The sequence below is a fragment of the Trifolium pratense genome, linkage group LG6 (genome assembly GCF_020283565.1).
Source record: "Trifolium pratense cultivar HEN17-A07 linkage group LG6, ARS_RC_1.1, whole genome shotgun sequence".
Classification (NCBI taxonomy): domain Eukaryota; kingdom Viridiplantae; phylum Streptophyta; class Magnoliopsida; order Fabales; family Fabaceae; genus Trifolium; species Trifolium pratense.
The window spans coordinates 13,207,976-13,227,224 of record NC_060064.1 but is presented as its reverse complement, the minus strand read 5'-3'; the positions used below and the strand labels follow the sequence as shown (position 1 = coordinate 13,227,224).

At 33.3% G+C, this 19,249-nt stretch overlaps 3 protein-coding genes across 9 annotated transcripts; 1 reads left to right on the top strand and 2 right to left on the bottom strand.

Annotated features, from left to right (window-relative positions):
- Positions 1-7: 7 nt before the first annotated feature.
- Positions 8-6,058, bottom strand: LOC123891279 (COP9 signalosome complex subunit 2). Its single transcript, XM_045941119.1, has 12 exons — positions 5,866-6,058; positions 4,624-4,716; positions 4,135-4,213; positions 3,777-4,017; positions 3,611-3,685; positions 3,351-3,485; positions 1,850-2,037; positions 1,420-1,488; positions 1,194-1,284; positions 944-1,078; positions 375-487; positions 8-274 (listed from the first exon to the last, which is right to left on the bottom strand). Exons 1-12 carry the CDS (start codon positions 5,873-5,875, stop codon positions 184-186), a joined length of 1,320 nt encoding a protein of 439 aa, XP_045797075.1. The 5' UTR covers positions 5,876-6,058; the 3' UTR covers positions 8-183.
- A 2,782-nt stretch (positions 6,059-8,840) lies between these two features.
- Positions 8,841-14,853, bottom strand: LOC123889410 (U4/U6.U5 tri-snRNP-associated protein 2-like). Of its 7 annotated transcripts, none has more exons than XR_006802509.1 (11): positions 14,676-14,837; positions 12,868-13,312; positions 12,536-12,780; positions 11,548-11,632; positions 11,249-11,434; positions 11,006-11,173; positions 10,767-10,904; positions 9,946-10,117; positions 9,671-9,842; positions 9,429-9,581; positions 8,841-9,336 (listed from the first exon to the last, which is right to left on the bottom strand). XR_006802509.1 is itself a non-coding variant. In XM_045938736.1 (11 exons), the coding sequence occupies exons 3-11, from the start codon at positions 13,234-13,236 to the stop codon at positions 9,488-9,490; spliced, it is 1,629 nt and encodes a 542-aa protein (XP_045794692.1). In that variant the 5' UTR covers positions 13,237-13,312; positions 13,550-13,684; positions 14,676-14,853; the 3' UTR covers positions 8,841-9,487. The 7 variants fall into 7 exon arrangements, 5 of the variants coding, with proteins under 5 accessions (XP_045794692.1, XP_045794694.1, XP_045794695.1 ...); XM_045938736.1 differs by adding an exon at positions 13,550-13,684 and having other exon boundaries at positions 8,841-9,581; positions 14,676-14,853; XM_045938738.1 differs by having other exon boundaries at positions 8,841-9,392; positions 9,485-9,581.
- A 1,416-nt stretch (positions 14,854-16,269) lies between these two features.
- Positions 16,270-18,094, top strand: LOC123889409 (cytochrome P450 703A2). Its single transcript, XM_045938734.1, has 2 exons — positions 16,270-17,290; positions 17,452-18,094. Exons 1-2 carry the CDS (start codon positions 16,364-16,366, stop codon positions 18,088-18,090), a joined length of 1,566 nt encoding a protein of 521 aa, XP_045794690.1. The 5' UTR covers positions 16,270-16,363; the 3' UTR covers positions 18,091-18,094.
- The last annotated feature ends 1,155 nt before the right edge of the window (positions 18,095-19,249 follow it).

The following is a 19,249-nucleotide window of genomic DNA, read 5'->3' as shown; positions in this document are numbered from 1 at the left end:
TCATCAATTTCAAACAATTATATTTTCATAAAGTAAAACAAGAATCACAAGTTCAGTTTCACTTTGGTTCCATCAGAGAGTAATATACCCCTAACTCCATACAGCCTAGGTTATATTAATTCACATGACAAAACTGCAAGCCAGGGCAACAAAACAGATAATCCATACACCGGGCACTATGGTTTAACCAACTCTGTTGTTGATAGTTTGATAAAGAGATTTAAGTTGTGTGTTCCATTTATCCACAGCTGTATACTTCTTCATTCCTTTCGACCTGAACAATATTTTTGTAACGTTAATAAAATGCCAGGTTTCAAATACACAATAATTTGTAGTCCAAGTCCAGTTGAAAGGAAATAAAATATATAACTGACCTATCAGAGCGTTCCAAGAGCCGGTTCACTTGATCAATGTGTCCTTGAATTCTGTTATCCAAAATAAGCGACACCAGTAGCTGCTCAACATCATGCTCGGGTACATTAAGTTCCTGCAAATTAATGAGTTTTATTGCACAAAAGTATTAGATTAGTAATGACTCAAGTGCCTTGCAAATTCAACTAAATAACCAAATATTACTACTAATGAAAGGAAAAGGCAATAGCAACTTTCAACCTAATACACATTACACCTTAACAACGTAACTGGGAACGGTATGAAAAAGGAAAAGGGGAAAAGAGGCAGTAATGATCCACAAAATAATGTTTGGCTTATTCTATTCACAATGAGCAGCAGGCTCTTAACCAACATACCATCAACTCTTAAACCAGAGACTGGGGGAATAGCTTTCAAATCGTAAGTGCCCATTTTTTTTATAGAAAAAGGTGTATTTGACTATTATTCTCCATTTCTTTATTCCATTAACTTGTTTGATGGAGGGCTGGGGCAAGGGTTAGCTAAGAATTGAAGTTGAAAAGCAGTTGTACTGTAAGTAAGTGCAATCTACCTTAGATATAAATGGGATTCTGATCCTTGTATATGGTTTGATGAGTTTCAGCAAGACCTGTGTTCTGATATTCTTTAGCAAATCCTCAATGTAATTTCTGATGAATGGATCATCCATGATGGTTCTTCTGTTACTCTGGAAAGAAAAATACCCAATATCCAACAAATATTGGATGGAAAAATAAGATAAATAAATATGCTGAGGTCAAACCAGATAAAACATGTGATCATGCTAGACTCAATAAAAGTACCTTCAGGATTTTCTCAAATTCCAATATTTCATTTCGTTGATAGGCTGCTATTAGATTTGTCATTGCCAAAATTTCAGGGTCATTCTTGTATCTGCAATAAATATTATGTTAGGTAAAAACCAGAAAGGAAAAAAAGGGGAGAAACCATCATCAACTTAGAGGAACTGAATCAAAGAACGACAAACTGAAAAATGGAGTACAGATGAACAAAATATAGAGGGCTTACGGCTTAGCCTCCTGTCCATCAAATGGATTTACTTCAGACTCCATCAACATGTTGGCAAGAACAAGGTACCTGACACACAACAACAATTAACAATTATGGTTGAAGATGTGAAATTCAAAGAATGCTTGAATGGTTTATTTTTTATATAGTCAAAGCATACCTGTGTAATCTAAGGAAAACAATAAGCAGTTAAAAAAAAAGTATACCTATCTTTATAAACATTATAGCTAAAATTGATAATCGACATATTATGCAGTTAAACGACAAGTGCATCTCATCTATTTTTATGAAAATTATCACTAAAAATGACAATTCAAATTTATTCATATTATTGGCAATTAACAATGTAGAATGCAGAGGCATGCCATTACAGAAATTATTAAAAACTGAAATGTAGTAATAAAAGCTAAAAGAATGTTGTCTTGCTTACTTCAAGCATTGGATACGCCTCTGATTTCCAGCTTCATCATAATTCTTGAAAGCTTCAAAGAAATCCGTAGCTGCTTCAGCCCACTGGCGCTCTGCCATATGCATTTTCCCCCCACATTCATGGATTATACCCATTATTCTTGGATGGGGAATTGCTGACTTAATAGTAAGTGCTTTCTGGTAAAGTTGCTGCATTTAATATAATTGAACTTATAAGGTTTTAGGTAGGAATTGAGGAAGGGAGAGGAAAGAAACGGAACAATAAAATCATATTTATATTTGGTGAGTGATGCCTTACAAAAGAAAAAAGCATCAACCCCTTTGATATAATTACTAGACTCCCATCCAAAATAAGGAAACGGGTCATGAAATACAATAAGAGAGAATAGGATACACACTGACGGTGTAAACTAACATTACACCATTTATTACGCCAAATCACCCCCATTACACCCCACTTTAAAGGTATGACATGGAGAGATGCTTGATCTCTATTGGATGTTAGTGTAAAACTAATTTACACTAAAAGAGCATACCAATTACACTCATAAAATAGTAAACACAAACATTTTGATAAGACCATCTAAGATATTCTAAAATGTTTTAAGATACCACTATTATATTAAGGGACATTTTCAAGATATTCTAACACATCCCCTCAAGCTTAAAGCTTAGTAAGGTTTAAGCTTGTTGTGAGTAAACCTACAAAAATAATATAAATGTGACATAGATGAACATTGAGCACTAACCCCTATATATGCTAATATTTAGTTTCTTGATTCTAATTATGTAGGGAAATAAATAATAAAATATGGAAATATTTCCAAGTAATCATCTAAAATGCTCTAAAATACTATTACAATAATGATATTATGAAGTATTTTTAATTTTCAGATATTCCAACAAATATCATGGACATTGACAAATTCTGGTGAACTCCCTAAGCATAAGACAATTCAATCAATCAATAAAATAATTGAAAAGGTCATTAGATCAGATACATGCACTATATCACACCAATCGTCTTGTTTTCACATGAGAATATGAACTTGGTTGGGTGTGTTTTTGGATCTAATGAAATTAGTAAATGCACTATATCATTCCCCTCCTTTTCAAAGAAATTGAACCAAGAGAAAATACATTAATGGAGAAATATTTATATCTTCACCAATCTAAAATCTCTACACTATTTTTCATCTTCCAATAGATAATAAAAGCAGATATACAAAAAATGTCAATCATAAACACCACCAATACAAGCAAAGTATTTATTTGTCAATTAGCTTTAAGAAAGCTCCATCTTTCTTTCTAGATAGACACGGTTCTTAAAGAATGGAACAAGATGCACTGAGAAATTGGTGCTTATTTCACAAACAATATGAAACAACGTGTAAATGGTTAAAAGCTGAATTGTAGAAAATACTAATAAACTGGAAAGGCACGTCATTACTATTTACTCATGCAGGTGACAAGAAAAATCATTTTCTATAGCAAATGCCAACCTTGAGTTTTTTGTTGTTCTTGGTCTCTGTGTACATTTGAATTTCAATTGCATAAACCTCCAAAAGTTGAGTTCCTTTCTTATGGTCATCAGTACCATCCTCTCTTTGACAAGATTTGTGAAGTTCCTTAAGGATCTGATAGAGTACAAGAAATCACCAAGCTATTTAATAATAGTAGATACCAATAGATAGAGTCATTTAACTTAAGTTCGAAAGAAAGATATACAATTGTACCCAAAACAAAACAAAACATATGTTACCTTACTCATCCGTCCATATTCCCCAATGTCAAAGAAAATCTTACAAAGCTTCAAATTTGTCTTAAACCACAACCTCTGCAAAATGAGTGGCAAAAAATAAACATAAAACCACAAAAATAGGATAAACAGAACCCATGAGTCGAAGATAATGTCAAAATGGATTAACCTCATTCTTTGCTTCTTCAAGGGCTCTCAGAGTTGTTTGGTAGAATTCTTGCAGAAGGCCAAAATTCTGGCTAGCTGAACCAGAGACATAGTCCATAATGCTGTTTATGCATTTTTCACTATAGTTACGGGTCACTGCTGATTTGATATATGTCAACATCTCTCTGTAGGCTTCCATCATCTCTTTATACCTTCCAAGTCTATAATAAAGCTTGACAGTTTGCTTCAGAGCTTTAAATCCCCTGGTAAGAAGTATAATATGGCATGCGATATAAAATTGGTTTATTATCATTGGAAAAATTTCCAAGACATTATCCATATCTATTTTATAATGAGGTACTAGACAAAAGAGTTGTTACCATTCTGCCTTGTCTTGTTCCATGCCCACTACCTCGGCAAAACCAGAAAGTGCACCTTCTGCATCAGTTTCAACCAAACCTGTAAACGAGCAGAAGAACAATGTCCTAAGAAGTCAATATAACGAACCAGCCTTGAACCACAAATTAAGAAAAAATCAAATCTTAAAACATTGCAAAACAAATTTAACAAAAGAGTTTATTAAAAATGTTACATTTTAATTTATTTTGACAAGGAAAAAACATAGAACAATAAAATCTAAATCAATTAGATAATTAATCAAATTTGTAGTTCCAAGTCAACGATGCTTATCATAAAAAACTGCACTCAAATAATTGTTAAAAATAAATACAACGATGAAACTTTTACTGGAACTAGTTAGTAAGCAACACAATCTAATTTGTAGGAATTACTTTACGCTCCCAAAATAAACCAAATTCAACTCGTAAATGTAAAAAAATAGTGAAAGTATTAATAGTTGTTGAAAATACCTTTTGAATTGTAATATTGATTCTCAATATCAACATCTTGCTCCTCCTGTTCCTCATCAGAGTACTCAAATCCATAGTCCTCCATATCAGCATCTACAGAATAATATATGCAACCAGTTAGTGTTTTAGGTTGGTTGGTAAAAAAGAAACAGACTACCATGACGATATATCATTTCAAACCAAACCTCAGTCAATATTAAATAGTTTTTTATTTTTGATCTCATGAAATCCAAATCTTTCAAAGAAGCATAACTAGCAAACTCCTTAAAGCATAACCATCTAACTACCTGTGGAAATATCCTTTCTTTAACAATTGGAGGATTTCAAATCATGGGATTTATGGCATAAGGTTTAGACATGCCATTACCACCTCATGAAAATGAAGTAAAAATAATAATAACAAAAAGCAGGTGTGTATATGAATAATACATGCAACTAAGCTGGAAATAACCACACTCTTAACTGGTATCTGGACGTGGAACCAGTTATGAAGCACGGACACAAGCACATCACATACACCGGACACAAGCGCACTGATAATAGTTTGAGAAAGTGACATAATTCAATGTATTCATATGTTTGAGTGTCTTGTCATGTCGGTGCCAGACACCGAGACATGTCCGACACCAGGACACACCTAATCCAATGGGTTCTTCATGGTTAGATTAACATTGGCTACAAAGAACAGCATAGAATATGCCCCATCTAATCGAATAGGTTTTTTTTCTTAAGCATTAAAGTGAGTGTGATCAAAGTATATAAACAATAATCAGTTGCATTATCTCCTCATAAAATCCACAACAAAATTGAATCAAACAATTATAAAAAATAAAAAAAAATAAAAAAAAAAACCTCGTTTCACTCAAAACTTCACTCTTTTTCAGAATTGGGATTCCCGTATATGAACGCAACCAACACATTGTCATCAAGTATTACCGACTCACATAAACATTATAGGGTTTCAAATTCCGCGTTCAATTTCGTCACTACAAAGTAAAATCCTAAAACCTAACTTATTCAGTTCGAAAATTTCCACCGACCAAATCACGCACACGATCAAAGCGTTATTCAAATTCAATCTTCTTGAATCGAAACAAAGAATATGCAAAAACATATAAAATAAACAATGAAAGTAGCGATTTAGCTTTGGAACTAAAACGAAAAGAAGAAAATTACTACGAAGAAACGAAAGAAGAAGAAAAAAGCAAAGTGATGAGTGAAAAGCGAGAAAAGAGCGTGTACCGGAACCCATGGTTGTATGAAATCGGTTGAGTTGGAGGATCCGAGTTAGGGTTTTATAGTTGGAAGCGGTGAGTCATAAACACCGAGTTAAGCGTGAGTGGGAAAAATAAGAACTCGGTGAAGCAACGAAGAGAATTAATTGGAAGGGGAAAATGTGAGAGAACTATATACCGTTAAATTTGGGCTTTGCTTCTTCCAATTATAAACCCAATGTAAACCACTTATTATTTTTTATTTTTCTTGGTAAGGGTATTATTATTTTTTTGGTTTTTCACTACCAGTTTAATCTGATTCGGAGGTCAGTTATGACATCAAGTGGTTTCAGCCCCTCCCGATTGCAGTTATAGGGATCGAACTGTGGTCTTTCCTACCAAGTTCAGCGTCAATCACCACTGAACCAACTAACGATTGGTGGTAAGAGTATTATTATGGATGTGAGTAATTTTCTTGATGAATTAAAATTAAAATCTTGACAAAAAAAAAATTAAAATAAAACACATTAGTTTTTTTTTTATAAGCAATGTTTTTTCTCTTTTGCCAGAACTAGAATTCACCTTCTGCTCCTTAATCCTTAGTTTAACTAGCTTAATCAGTTGAGGCTATCCATATCACCCATTAGTGATTAATCCGTTGTAACATCAATGTTATTTGTTCATGAAAAATCGGAACAAATACCATTAGTGTATTGTAATTGTAATATCATTGTATTTAAGTTCGTTTACGGACAGAAGACATGCGGCTAATGTACATAATGCACACACATAAGTGTTCGTGTTATGTATTCCATTTAGGTCCTGTTTAATAAAAATAAGCTATAAGCTAGCTGATAGCTGATAAGTTAGCTTATAGCTGAAAAATTAGCTTATAGTTGATAGCTGATGGCTGGTAGCTTATAGCTGAAAAGCTAGTAGAATAAAATTAAAGTGTTTGACAAATTTAGTTGTTGTAAGTACAAAATGACATAAAAATACATGGTTAGTGGATAGTTTTTTTTTTGTAAGTGTTAGTGGGTAGTTATTATAATTTTTTAAAAATAAATAAATAAAATTAATGAGGGTAAATATGGAATAAAATGAAAAAGCTATAAGCTCATATGCTACTTGAAGGTTGTGTTTGGTAACACAAATAAGCTAGCTTATAGCTTATTATATGAGCTTATAAGCTTGTTTCAAAAAATTAGAGGTGTTTGGTAACAAGCTTTTTGTATTAGCTTATAGCTTTTTTTCAGATGCTATTTCAAGTAGCATTTGAGCTTATAGCTTATAGCTTTTTACACTTTATTCCATTTTTACCCTTTAATTTAATAACTACTCACTCTAAAAAATAAACAATCCACTATCAATTATGTAATTTTATATTTAATAACCACTTTAAAAGCTAATTTTACTAAACACTTTAATTTCAATAAGCTAGACTATCAGCTATAAGCTAGCTTTTCAGCTATCAGCTAGCTTATCAGCTATTAGCTAGCTTATAACTTATTTTTACCAAACAACCCCGAAATAGCATCTCAAAAAACGTTATAAGTTAGTTAGAGAAGCTCGTTACCAAACACTTCACATTTTTTTCAAACAAGCTTATAAGCTAGTTCAATAAGCTATAAGCTAGCTTATTAGACTTACCAAACAGTGCCTTAAAGTGGTACGAAGTATTGGTCACTCGTATTTCAAGTAGAAAAATAAATAAATAAGTTATAATTTAACAAAGTCGATCAACTACGACATTTAATAAAGAATTTACGTTTTAAAGAAAATATGAAGAATTCGTTTAAAATATATCACATAATTTTTTACCACTACATAGTGAAAATTGTGTACAAACTTAATGCAAGCAATGTGGTTACTTATATAAGGACATTGGTGTGATGACCTTTGATTTATTAAGAGAAAAATTTCATGCATCTTAACATGGTGAAGGAAGCTTGTATAAATCAATTGACCTTTTTATTCTTGACAACAATGAAACCAAACAATATCATTAATAATCAAATCAAACACATAATACAAATCGGAATTTTGTTATAATTTAAAAAGTAGTTATATATGTAGTCACCTTTACATTAAGTGTGAGTCACCACATGATATTTTCTCACTAAAAACTTTACCGAAGAATTGTAAAAATAACAAAGATAAAATATTTTAGCAATTACGGATCTTTACATAAATAAATCCTTAATGGAGTACAAAAAATAAACTCCTTGTCCGTTATTTGTTTTAAAAGTTGATTAAATAGAAAACAAAAATAAATTTACAAGTTTTAGTTTTAGTTAGAATGCATTTCATGTCATATGTGTCTATTTGCCTATATTGAAATATGTTTTTAAGTTGAACATTTGACAATTTAAGTTGAACATTTGACAATTCTTGAGCGCTTTAAGATGTGCTTGATTTGAAAACAAACGACTTGAAAACACAATTCTAATTATATGTTTGATTTAAAAGTTGTTAGAAGGCTAAACTACAATATTTTTTTTGTTTTTAGCAAAAAGGTGCAGAAAGTAAGGCTAAACTACACGAGGACAAAAGTACTATAAACTATTGGACAAATTTTTGTCTAAATATACAAGCTATCTAAAATATTAAGCTAATCACATTAGTATATATACTTAGTCTAAAGTCACACATGCTCATCAAATGACCTACAAGTAAATTCTTTTAGATTAAAAAGAACCCGTATGATGTTTAGTACCACAAGATTGAGTAGAAAAAATTGTTCTACATTAGTCATTCTTTTATTATTCCTTCATAATATAAATCAACAATATTTTGATATTTGTTAAATAGTAATATATAATTTTATTGTATAATTTCAGGTTCATGCATATGGTAATATGTGCAAAATTTGAAGTAGGAAGAATGCAATAAGAAGTGAACTTGGAAACAATCGTCATGCACATGATGTCCTACCACTTATAAGTGTACCAATAAAAGTACAATATACTTATAATTAATACCAAAAAAAAAAGGAAAAAGATATATGGGAACTCATAAAGATTGTAACCCATTAAGATATGCAAAATGAATGAAAGAAAACAACTTTCGTCTATTTAGTCTTAAACGTACTATATATACTATAAAAGATTTAATCGAACCGCCAAACTAAACCGAACCAAACCAAAAAAAACTGAACCATAACTAACGGTTTTAAAACTGAACTGAAACAGTTCGGTTCAGTTCATGGTTATCAGTTTGGTTCGGTTACTATGAATTTTGAAAACAGTTTAGTTTAGTTCGGTTCAGTTTTCTTCCAAAACCGAACCATGCCCACCCCTTTGTTGGTAACCTTCTCCAATTAGGATAACTCCCTCACAACAAAAACAAAATCAACCGAGTCCCTCAAGACTATGCAATGCATTTGAATATTATGAATCACTCGGCTACAATAGTCACTTTATAGTTCCCGAAAAGTATCTAAACTACAACCTATTAACCAATTTTGTGTCTGCCCATGAATTGTGTTTCGTTCTAAATCCTTCAGAATACTTGCTTTCAGATTATGGTGCTCTCAGAAAAGGATTTGAACTCGGCCTTTCACTGCTGCTGCTCATATTTTCGTTCTAAATCCTTCAGAATACTTGCTTTCAGATTATGGTGCTCTCAGAAAAGGATTTGAACTCGGCCTTTCACTGCTGCTGCTCATATATTTGCATGTACGCTTCTGAAAGCGCAACCAAATGAGGGAGTGTTTCTGATACATGCAAATCCTGCATCTCATACCTAAAAAGTCAAGAAGTTAGACCTTAAAATTGTTGATCATCCATTCAGATTTATACATTTTTATACTATAAAAAAAATAAAAAAATTACCATAGTTCTTCTGATTTTCGTTGCACAAATGCCCTATAGGATCCTTCGCCAGGTTTGCCATCATGAACAATATTTGCAATCAAATCATATTTAGAGTGCAATTTCTGATTTCCTTTTGCTGTTGGCAAGGGAATGTAATCCTTCAACTCCAGGTTCTTCACAGGAAAGTTGACTGAAACAAACACTCACTAAATTAGGGTGAACTTAGAAGTTAGAACCAAGTAGGCTGATATTAACTTGAATAAATTACAGTTCGTTTCAACATAAGCTATCACCTAAAGTAGGATTCTTTTCCACAAAAAAATTGTTCTTGGTAAATCGCCGCATGTGAAGAATCATATACTTCGGCAATCTGGTAACACGATACTTCATCCTTGCTATATGAGGACGGACCACCTCTGTGACAGTTTCACCGTCAAACTTCTTTAGTATGTTGAAGAGTGCAACCTATAAACCAAACCTTATCAGCAAGCAAGAGAGAGAGAGAGAGAGAGAGAGAGAGAGAGAGAGAGAGAGAGAGAGAGATAAAACCACATTATTCAAACTAAAATGAACTGAAAACAGAAAAACAAAAATAGAAGGAACTTCATCATAGAATTGTAAAATGAACTTAAGGTCCTTGCTTCAGTAGGAATTTTTGTTGCTTGAAGCATTTACAGAAAATTCACTGGAAAGGATGCATGACAGTGGACACTCAATTTGTCAAGTAAATGTCACAAATAGTAGGTTTTTCTAAAATGGTTTCAAAGTGGGCTCTGGCTAACATGCACAAGTGATGCATATGGTGCATGATGCACAAATAAATTTAGCCTTCAGATTCATTTATCCACACAATAATATGGTGCACCATTTCACATTATCAGTCCCCTTCCTTCCTCTTTGATTCCTAAGCCCCTCCTCTCTCAGTTCAAGTCATTGACAAAATTTTGTATCCAGATTGTCAGATAATGAAATGAAACACTTTCAAAGCCCCAACACAAATTAATTAGCTCAAAAGCCCAAACCTAACTCGGGGTAGGTTTGAGCGTGCATCCATGGGTTTGGTCTCATTGTCATGTCTATGTAACAAGAAAAATAACATTGAGTGCAGAAGTACCTGAGGTATTATATTATTCTCCATCACATCCTTGAAAAGAGGAGGTGGCGGCAAGTCCAATCCTAACATCAGAAATGGCATATTTGAAGTTTCATTGATCCTTGTGTTAGGAATCTCTTTAACAACCTCAAGTTCACCCTGCAAGCACAGTAAATTTAATAAAAAATACAACCCAAGTGACTAGTTGCCCAGCTAGAATATATCAACAAAAAATAAGAAATTAGAGTGAAAAGAAGAACCTGAAAACACTCATAAATTATGCTCATATTCTTCTTTGAAGTTTTAAGATCAGCATGCAGCGTATTAAGAAGCCATGACACGAACTCAACTGGGTCAGACTGTGCACCTATTCGAAACCGTTTTTTACTAGCTTTCATCACTGCTTGAAGAAATTCATGGGGGCTGACCTGTTGATATGCATATTTGAGATAAAATAGAAAATTTACACACACACACACACAATGACAGCATCAGAAACAAACCTGTCCTTTAAAGTTTCGTGCGTGCCAGATCTTCCTAGTGAGTTCCCCAAATCGATGAACAAGTGGAGATTTGCAGTGTTGATAGTTTTCAGGGATAAGAAAAAAATTCCTCAATGGGGTAACTCTCATTAAGGATTGAATTGTTACATTCACAAAATCTGTCTCCTTAATATTATTAAGTCCAACCTGAAAATTTGTCATAGGATGGATAAAGATAAGCCACAAAGCATCAAACCTGAAATTAACAATTAACAATCTGTTATAAGCAAAATTTCATATTCCATAAAGAAGAAATATACCATTCCCGGAAGGTAACTAGAACCATCAAGTGCCCTGGACCACTGCTTATTTTTGTCCAGTTGTTCAACATCTTTTGCAGCAAACCTGTAGATAGATATATCCTAATAGTTAATCTTTAGAAAAAGTCCACATAGTGACAAGGTAAAATGAGCAAGGAAAGTAAACGATAACCTAAAAAAATAACTTAATTAATGGTAAAGCTTCAAAGGTTTCTTTGTAATTCTGAATGAAAGGGGAAAATTGATCTTTTAGGGTGACTAAAGTGGTCAAATGCATAACAAAGCTAAGTAGGTAACTGAATTCATTGAGCAAAAAATTATGACAGATTTGACGCAATGACCCAAGCCTATAAAAACAAATGCTATTATCTAATCAGTAATCAGTATATAATTAAGAGAAAAATTAATACTAATGATCTAAGAACAAGCATAAAATAATTATTCCTCGTGAAAAACATTTTTTCAGTCCTAAAATGGGATTTCAAGGTGGCCCAAACATCAACTGTGCACCCGTACTACCCCGTCCAAGGAGTTGTCCAGGGTTCTGTCAACCTTCAAGGCTTACCACTGGCCCCGACATGGAGTTGAATGTATACACGTAACACCACTGAGGATTCAGTTTCATCCCAATCCAAAGTGTGTCCAAGCCATTAAACAAAGACTCAAAGTCAAATCCAATATTCTAATAAACTTTGTATAGGCAAGTGACTACTGCAACTACAACTCTGGGTGAAAATACTTGATCTATTTTGGAAGGTCCGTAGCTTAAATTTTGAAAAGAATGGATACCAATATTTCCGTTTTCAGTGGAAGGAGGGGTAAACAGGGACAAATTTGTCTGGGCCAGTAGCAGATAATGATACATACATGGACAAAAGCTTATAAAAACACATAGATTGGACAAAAGATCAAAATATAATAGTCACCAGCCAATATATCTTTTAAAAATTGTGCAGCAAACAACACCAAATAAACAAGTTAGACGAACCTTGGGTTCAGGACATGCCGGATGTCATCTAATGAAGGATCATTAATTTCATAGCCATCAGGAAGACAGTAGACTTTTTCAGTCAGGAGATTGATATAAACATGGTGCCCGGCTTCCAGACTATGTGTATAGGCATGAGACCTTTTCCCTCTCCCTTGGTAGTACTTACCACAAACCAAACATGCATAGACATTTAGATTTGACAAAGAGACAGAACAGAACTTCTCAAAGTCAAAATCCAAAACCTGCACACAAAATGATACAAAAGTCAAATAAATACATATGCAAACTACCAAAACACCTATCAACAATGGACCAAATAAATAAAATACCTGTCTATTAACAGTATCCAGATAAGGACAGTCCCTCCGAACCTCCACCTGGCGACTATTTCTTCCAACAAATAGTTGGTTGCCTAAATCATCTTCTTCATCACTGTCATCATCCCCTTCATATTTATGTCCATTCTGTTGAGACCCACCATTCCTATTGTTGCTAACAGTGCCCTTATCCCTTTGATAATAATCTTCCTCCTCATCAATGTCAGCATAATTATTGGCCAGCCCAGAAAGAGGATTTGCGATAGAGACAGGAGAAGGAGAGGGGGAAGAGTTCTCATTCACTCTTTGCCTTTTCAATTCAAAATCAAGTTCTTCCTCCTCCACCCTATCACCAGTTACCCTTTCCCTTTTTGATGCCATGTTCTTCGCTAAAACACCTCCAAATCAGCTACAGATACAAAAAGCAAGGAGATGCTCCTACCAGAACACTATTGCGCTGTCAAAGTAAGCCAACAAGTTTAACATACAGACGATTTAATATTAATGAGACAAAATAAAATAAAAGAACAAGCAAAAATAATCGAAGCGTGTAGTTCAGTAGCTATAGTAGGCAGTGGCAGGGACAGAACAAAACGGCGGAAATAGAAATTCCTCAGAGAAAAATGCGATGATTGTGCCAGGGACAGAATAGGTGCATTTCTAAGAATCTAAATTCTTGGTTCTGAGTACATACAGTGCCAAGGATTCGGTGAACTGAGAAAGATAATAAAACACTTCCTTCCAATTTGGGGTAATACAGTGCCAAGGATTCGGTGAACTGAGAAAGATAATAAAACACTTTCTTCCAATTTGGGGGAAAATGGTTAACCTGAAGCACAAAACCAGCAACAAATGATGTTGTGGAAGAAATGTATGACAATTGACAACTAATTGCATTCTCAACACTTTTCAAAGTTTGGAAGTAATATCATGCAACTAATATAGTTGTTTAAGTCAGTTATTCAATAAACTTTCCAATAATTAATACCTTTTATAAAGAGCACAATCATGATGGATTTAATTCAAATGCACTGTCAGTACACCATCCAACAACCGTACATGTTAATATTAACCGTCAGATTTATTGACAATGTAACACAGTTTACACTGTTAAGAATATAGGTCCTTAGTTAATCAATTAGAGTTAGTTGACGGGTTACCAAGTTGGTTAGGAAATTAGAAAGTTAGTTACTCCAAATAGTCCTATAAATAAACTACTTCATTGTACATTTTACTCATTCTTTTATCAATCTATATTCATTCAATATGAATTTCTATGAGTATCTTCCTCATGAATACTCTTATGCTCTCTATCTTGCTTACGAGTATGATCTCCATCCCTATGATTCCATGATTCTCAACATACACGTATCGAAATTAAACTCTATTAACACCGAGCATTGATGCTAAAACGATTTATCTTAATTTCAACAATTACATCTACATACAGCTAAGTCATCTTCTACCTCTGATTCGCGACAACAGCGAGGGACCAAAAGCATATGAAATCAAACGAAATCTATCTAATGAACAAGAAAATCGAAGAAAAACTTACAAAGCGCCACTACAAAGTTAAATCCTAAAATCTAATGCATTCAGTTCAAAAAAATTCATCAAATAAATCAGGCACATTATCAAACAGTGATTCAAATTCAATCTTCTTCAATCGAAACAAATATTAAGCAGAAATATATGAAATAAAGAATGAAAGTAGCGATTTAGCTTCAGAACTTAAACGAACAGAGGAAAATTACTGCCAATAAACGAAAGAAGAAGACAAAAGCAAGGTGCTGAGTGAAAAGGGAGAAAAGAGCGTGTACCGGAAACCTTGGTTGTGTGAAATTGATTGAGTTAGAGGATCCGAGTTTAGGGTTATATAGTTGAAAGTGGTGAGTCGTCGCCACCGAGTTAAGCGTGAGTGATAAAAATAAGAACCCGATGAAGCAGAAGCGGTGACGAGAAATTCTAAAGATGGTTTTCAATTTGTAGTTTTTAAATAAAATCCAAAACAAACATGCCAATATTAATTTATGGAAAATGCCCCGGCGGGCAGGATACAAATATAAAAATTTTATCTTGTAAATTGTGCATTTAATGTTTTAATGATGTGAAAAGTTATTCTCTCTCATCATTAACTTTATCATTTATTTTCTTTTTTAGTATGCTTAACTAGTGTCCGAGGAACACTGTTTAGCATGACCCTTAATTTATTTTTATTTTTAGCAAAATTACGTGACACTATAAAATCCATTTATCTTTCGACTATTTATCCGACTGTAACTTTTAAACAAAGATAAATTTTACAATGTTAATTAAAAAAAAATTACAATAAATATTTATGCAAAAATATATATTTCTAGACTCTTGGAAAATTTATGGTTCTTGAAAAATAAACAATTTTTTTATATATGGGTCTGTTTCGATTATCTTATTTTTGAGCTTATGCAGTATAAATTAGGTTTTATCCTATTTTATGAGTTCATATTAGTGAAAATTGTATTTTTATAAATTATTTTATCATAAATTATCTTGACAAACTTATAATAATACATAAAAATTGCATAAGTTATTGGCACAAGCTCAAAAATAAGTTAATCCAAACGGGACCCATAAGTTAAAATTGGCTGGTTTCCATATATAATTTCCTTTTATATTCATCTTTGATTATAATGATATCAATTTGTTTTGTTTTGGTAAAAAAAAGTGTGAATTATACATATTTTACTCATAGAAAACTCTGCCGAAGAGTTCTAAAAATAATAAGATAAAATATTTCAATAATTTGAAATAGCATGGTCGTATTCATAACATACTTTTTAATTATTCTACGTTAGTCGATTTTTTTAATTATTCTTTTAGGGTTAAAAAAAATTTTGTCCCTAAATATATTGCGGACTTTGAATTTAGTTACTAAAAATAAAATAGGATGTATTGTACACCTAAACTTTTCTTTTTGTTTCTAGTCTCTAATGAACATAATATGTTATTGACATTTCTTGACCACAATATATATGAACATAACATATGGACACGTCTTGACCAAAATGTTTTGATAATAGTAATATATAATTTTATTGCATAATTTAGGTAGAGGTCATGCATATGGTGATTATGTGCAAAATTTGAAGTTAGGAAGAATGCAATATTTGTGTGTCTTCAATAAAAAATAAACATTGAAAATAATCATCATGTGCATGGTGTCCTATCCATTTATAGGTGTACCAACAAAATTACAATACTTTTAACTAACAAGAAAATAAATAAAAGAAAAAATATATGTGAGAACTCGTAAAGATTGTGGCTCATTAAGACATGCATAATATATGAAAGAAAACAAATTTCATCCAATTTTTCTTCCACATATTATATATAAAGGATTTAATCATAACTAAAAATAAGTCACACATTCAATTCAATGGTAGTAAAACGTCTGCTAGAACCAAAAACAAAAGGTGTGTTTGAATTAGACACATTTGCTTTCTTCTTATGAAGTGATTAATGTTAGAAAATGGTATTTACCACATTTTTCTTAACCTTACTCGTTATAGGACTAGCCTCTAAAATCATTCGACATTGGTCTATAGAAAAATCTCCATCTTTGCACAAGAAAAATGTCCTCCCTCCTGGTCCACCAAGGTGGCCTATTGTTGGTAACCTTCTCCAATTAGGACAACTCCCTCATAGAGACTTTGCATCTTTATGTGATAAATACGGACCCTTGGTTTATTTGAAATTGGGAAATATTGATGTTATTACTACTAATGATCCTGATATTATACGTGAAATACTTGTTTCTCAAGATGATATTTTTGCCTCTCGTCCGCGCACTCTTGCCGCAGTTCATTTAGCATATGGATGTGGTGATGTTGCCTTGGCCCCTTTAGGGCCTCATTGGAAACGTATGAGAAGAATTTGCATGGAACATTTACTAACTACAAAGAGGCTCGAATCTTTCTCAAAACATCGCCAAGAGGAAGCTCAACACCTTGTTAAAGATGTTTGGTCCCAAACCCAAGCAGAAAATCCTATTAATTTGAGGGAAGTTTTAGGTGCTTTCTCAATGAACAATGTTACTAGAATGTTGTTAGGAAAAAAATATTTTGGTTCTAAAACTGCTGGCCCACAAGAAGCTATGGAGTTCATGCACATAACTCATGAATTATTTTGGCTATTAGGTGTGATATATTTAGGTGACTACTTACCAATGTGGAGGTGGTTTGATCCTCATGGGTGTGAAAAGAAAATGAGGGAAGTAGAAAAAAGAGTGGATGATTTTCACTCCAAAATTATTGAAGAACATAGAAAGACAATGAAAACTAAGAAAGGGATAGGTGAAGGTGATGAAGAACCTGATTTTGTGGATATTTTACTGTCTTTGCCAGGTGAAGATGGAAAAGAGCATATGGATGATGTTGAGATAAAAGCTTTGATTCAAGTAATGTCTTTTCTCTGTTGATATTGTTTTAGATTCATACTCTAATGTTGATGTTGAAACTAGCTAATTTACTTTAGTATAAATTTAAATTGAGTGAATAGTATAATTTTGTTTAATTTTGAAAATAATGATGTCATATAACATAATTATTATATATTTAGGATATGATAGCTGCAGCAACAGACACTTCAGCTGTTACTAACGAATGGGCGATGGCAGAGGTAATCAAACATCCTCGTGTCCTTAAAAAAATTCAAGAAGAGCTTGATGCAGTGGTTGGCCCCAATAGAATGGTGATGGAATCTGATTTGTCAAATCTTAACTATCTACGATGTGTTGTACGTGAAACTTTTCGCATGCATCCAGCAGGCCCATTCCTCATTCCACATGAATCTATTCGACCTACTATTATCAATGACTACTATATTCCTGCCAAGACACGTGTTTTCATTAACACCCATGGGTTGGGTAGAAACACCAAGATTTGGGACAAAGTGGATGAGTTTATGCCCGAGAGACACTTTTCCACTAATGGGAGTCGAGTTGAGATTAGTCATGGACTTGACTTCAAGATATTGCCTTTTAGCGCTGGAAAACGCAAGTGTCCAGGTGCCCCACTTGGAGTTACTTTGGTTTTAATGGCTTTGGCTCGACTATTTCATTGCTTTGATTGGACCCCACCTAAAGGTTTGAATCATCAAGATATTGATACTCAAGAAGTTTATGGAATGACTATGCCCAAGGTTCATCCGCTGATTGCTGTTGCTAAACCACGATTGGAAAAACATATGTATGATTGATTTAAAGGCACTGTCGAAATTTTATAAATAAGTTCAATAAAAAATGTATGTGTTTACGTTGGAATTTGGTAAACAACCGCTAGTTTAAGTGTTTAAACTCGCGAGATCAACTAGTAAATCTCAGGACAATTTTGTGTTTATTCGCTTTAAGAAAACTGTTTGAGTGTTCGTTTGAATAAGGAAACAAACACTTAGGAATTAAAATATTTTAAAGCATACAAGAGAAACTAATTCGAATCGCCTCGAAGTAGCAGTTTCTCGAGCAAGTATCTGGATTCAGACTTGGAGAAGATTACTGGAAAACAAATTGCATTGAATGAAAAACAATTACAAATAAAGATGGTTCACAAAACATACATTTCTCCTCCGAATTCCGTTCGTTCGATCGCTGAGTACTTAGAATTTTTAGAGAGAGTGTTTGTATAAATTTTGTGACCCCGGTTCTGAATGAAAAACTACTATAAATACTACTACAAAGTGGTAACTGTTTCTTGATCATCTGGACGCTCCTCGATTTGCCACGTCGACCACGTTCTCCACTTTCATCTTCCATTCCTTCAGCGCGCGCCAATGCCTCTTGGGCCGCTCGTTGCTTCGTCTTTGGGCTTGGCCCAACTTTCTATCAGTTTGATTTCGTGCTTTCGATAGCTTTCTGACAAAACCAAAACTGGACGCGTTGTCCATATCTCTCGAAGCGCTCTTTGGCTTCGACCCAGTTGGCTTTCGACGCCAACTTTGAAAGTTTTATTTTAACAATATCACTTCCAAACAAATGTTGGACCCACCAATTATATTTAATTGATAAATACCAAATTTATATCCAACAAATTGCCCCCCAAAAATGCCATTTTCGACTATGTCTATCGCAAGAGGAAGTGGCGTTTTTGAAAGTATTAATGGATATCTTTCTTCTCCATTTATCTCTCCTATCGTTTAGACTGCCATTCAAAACTTTGGATTGGCTCCAAAACTTGTTTTTCTTTCCACCTGTCAAGGGGTTTGGACATTTGTCAACAAAGGAGTTGAAAAATTTGTTATTTTCAACAGACCGCGTGCCTCTATAAATAGCTATATCCTCCCTTTATTGCGTTTTTCTCCAATTTTTCCGCTCTGTCAACTGTTCATCTTCTTCTTCATCTTCCGCGATTCTTTCTTGAAT

Bases quoted from the DNA above. Each gene is read 5' to 3' on its own strand.
- LOC123889409 (XM_045938734.1), top strand. From the start codon at position 16,364: ATGGTATTTACCACATTTTTCTTAACCTTACTCGTTATAGGACTAGCC. The intron at 17,291-17,451 runs GTAATGTCTTTT...TTATATATTTAG, and splicing joins AGATAAAAGCTTTGATTCAA to GATATGATAGCTGCAGCAAC.
- LOC123891279 (XM_045941119.1), bottom strand. The intron at 1,285-1,419 runs GTAAGCCCTCTA...TATTTATTGCAG, and splicing joins GATGGACAGGAGGCTAAGCC to ATACAAGAATGACCCTGAAA. The intron at 1,079-1,193 runs GTACTTTTATTG...TTTTCTTTCCAG, and splicing joins AATTTGAGAAAATCCTGAAG to AGTAACAGAAGAACCATCAT.
- LOC123889410 (XM_045938736.1), bottom strand. From the start codon at position 13,236: ATGGCATCAAAAAGGGAAAGGGTAACTGGTGATAGGGTGGAGGAGGAA. The intron at 11,633-12,535 runs GTTCGTCTAACT...ATCTATCTACAG, and splicing joins CGGCATGTCCTGAACCCAAG to GTTTGCTGCAAAAGATGTTG. The intron at 10,905-11,005 runs GTTCTTCTTTTC...CTGTGCTTGCAG, and splicing joins TAATTTATGAGTGTTTTCAG to GGTGAACTTGAGGTTGTTAA.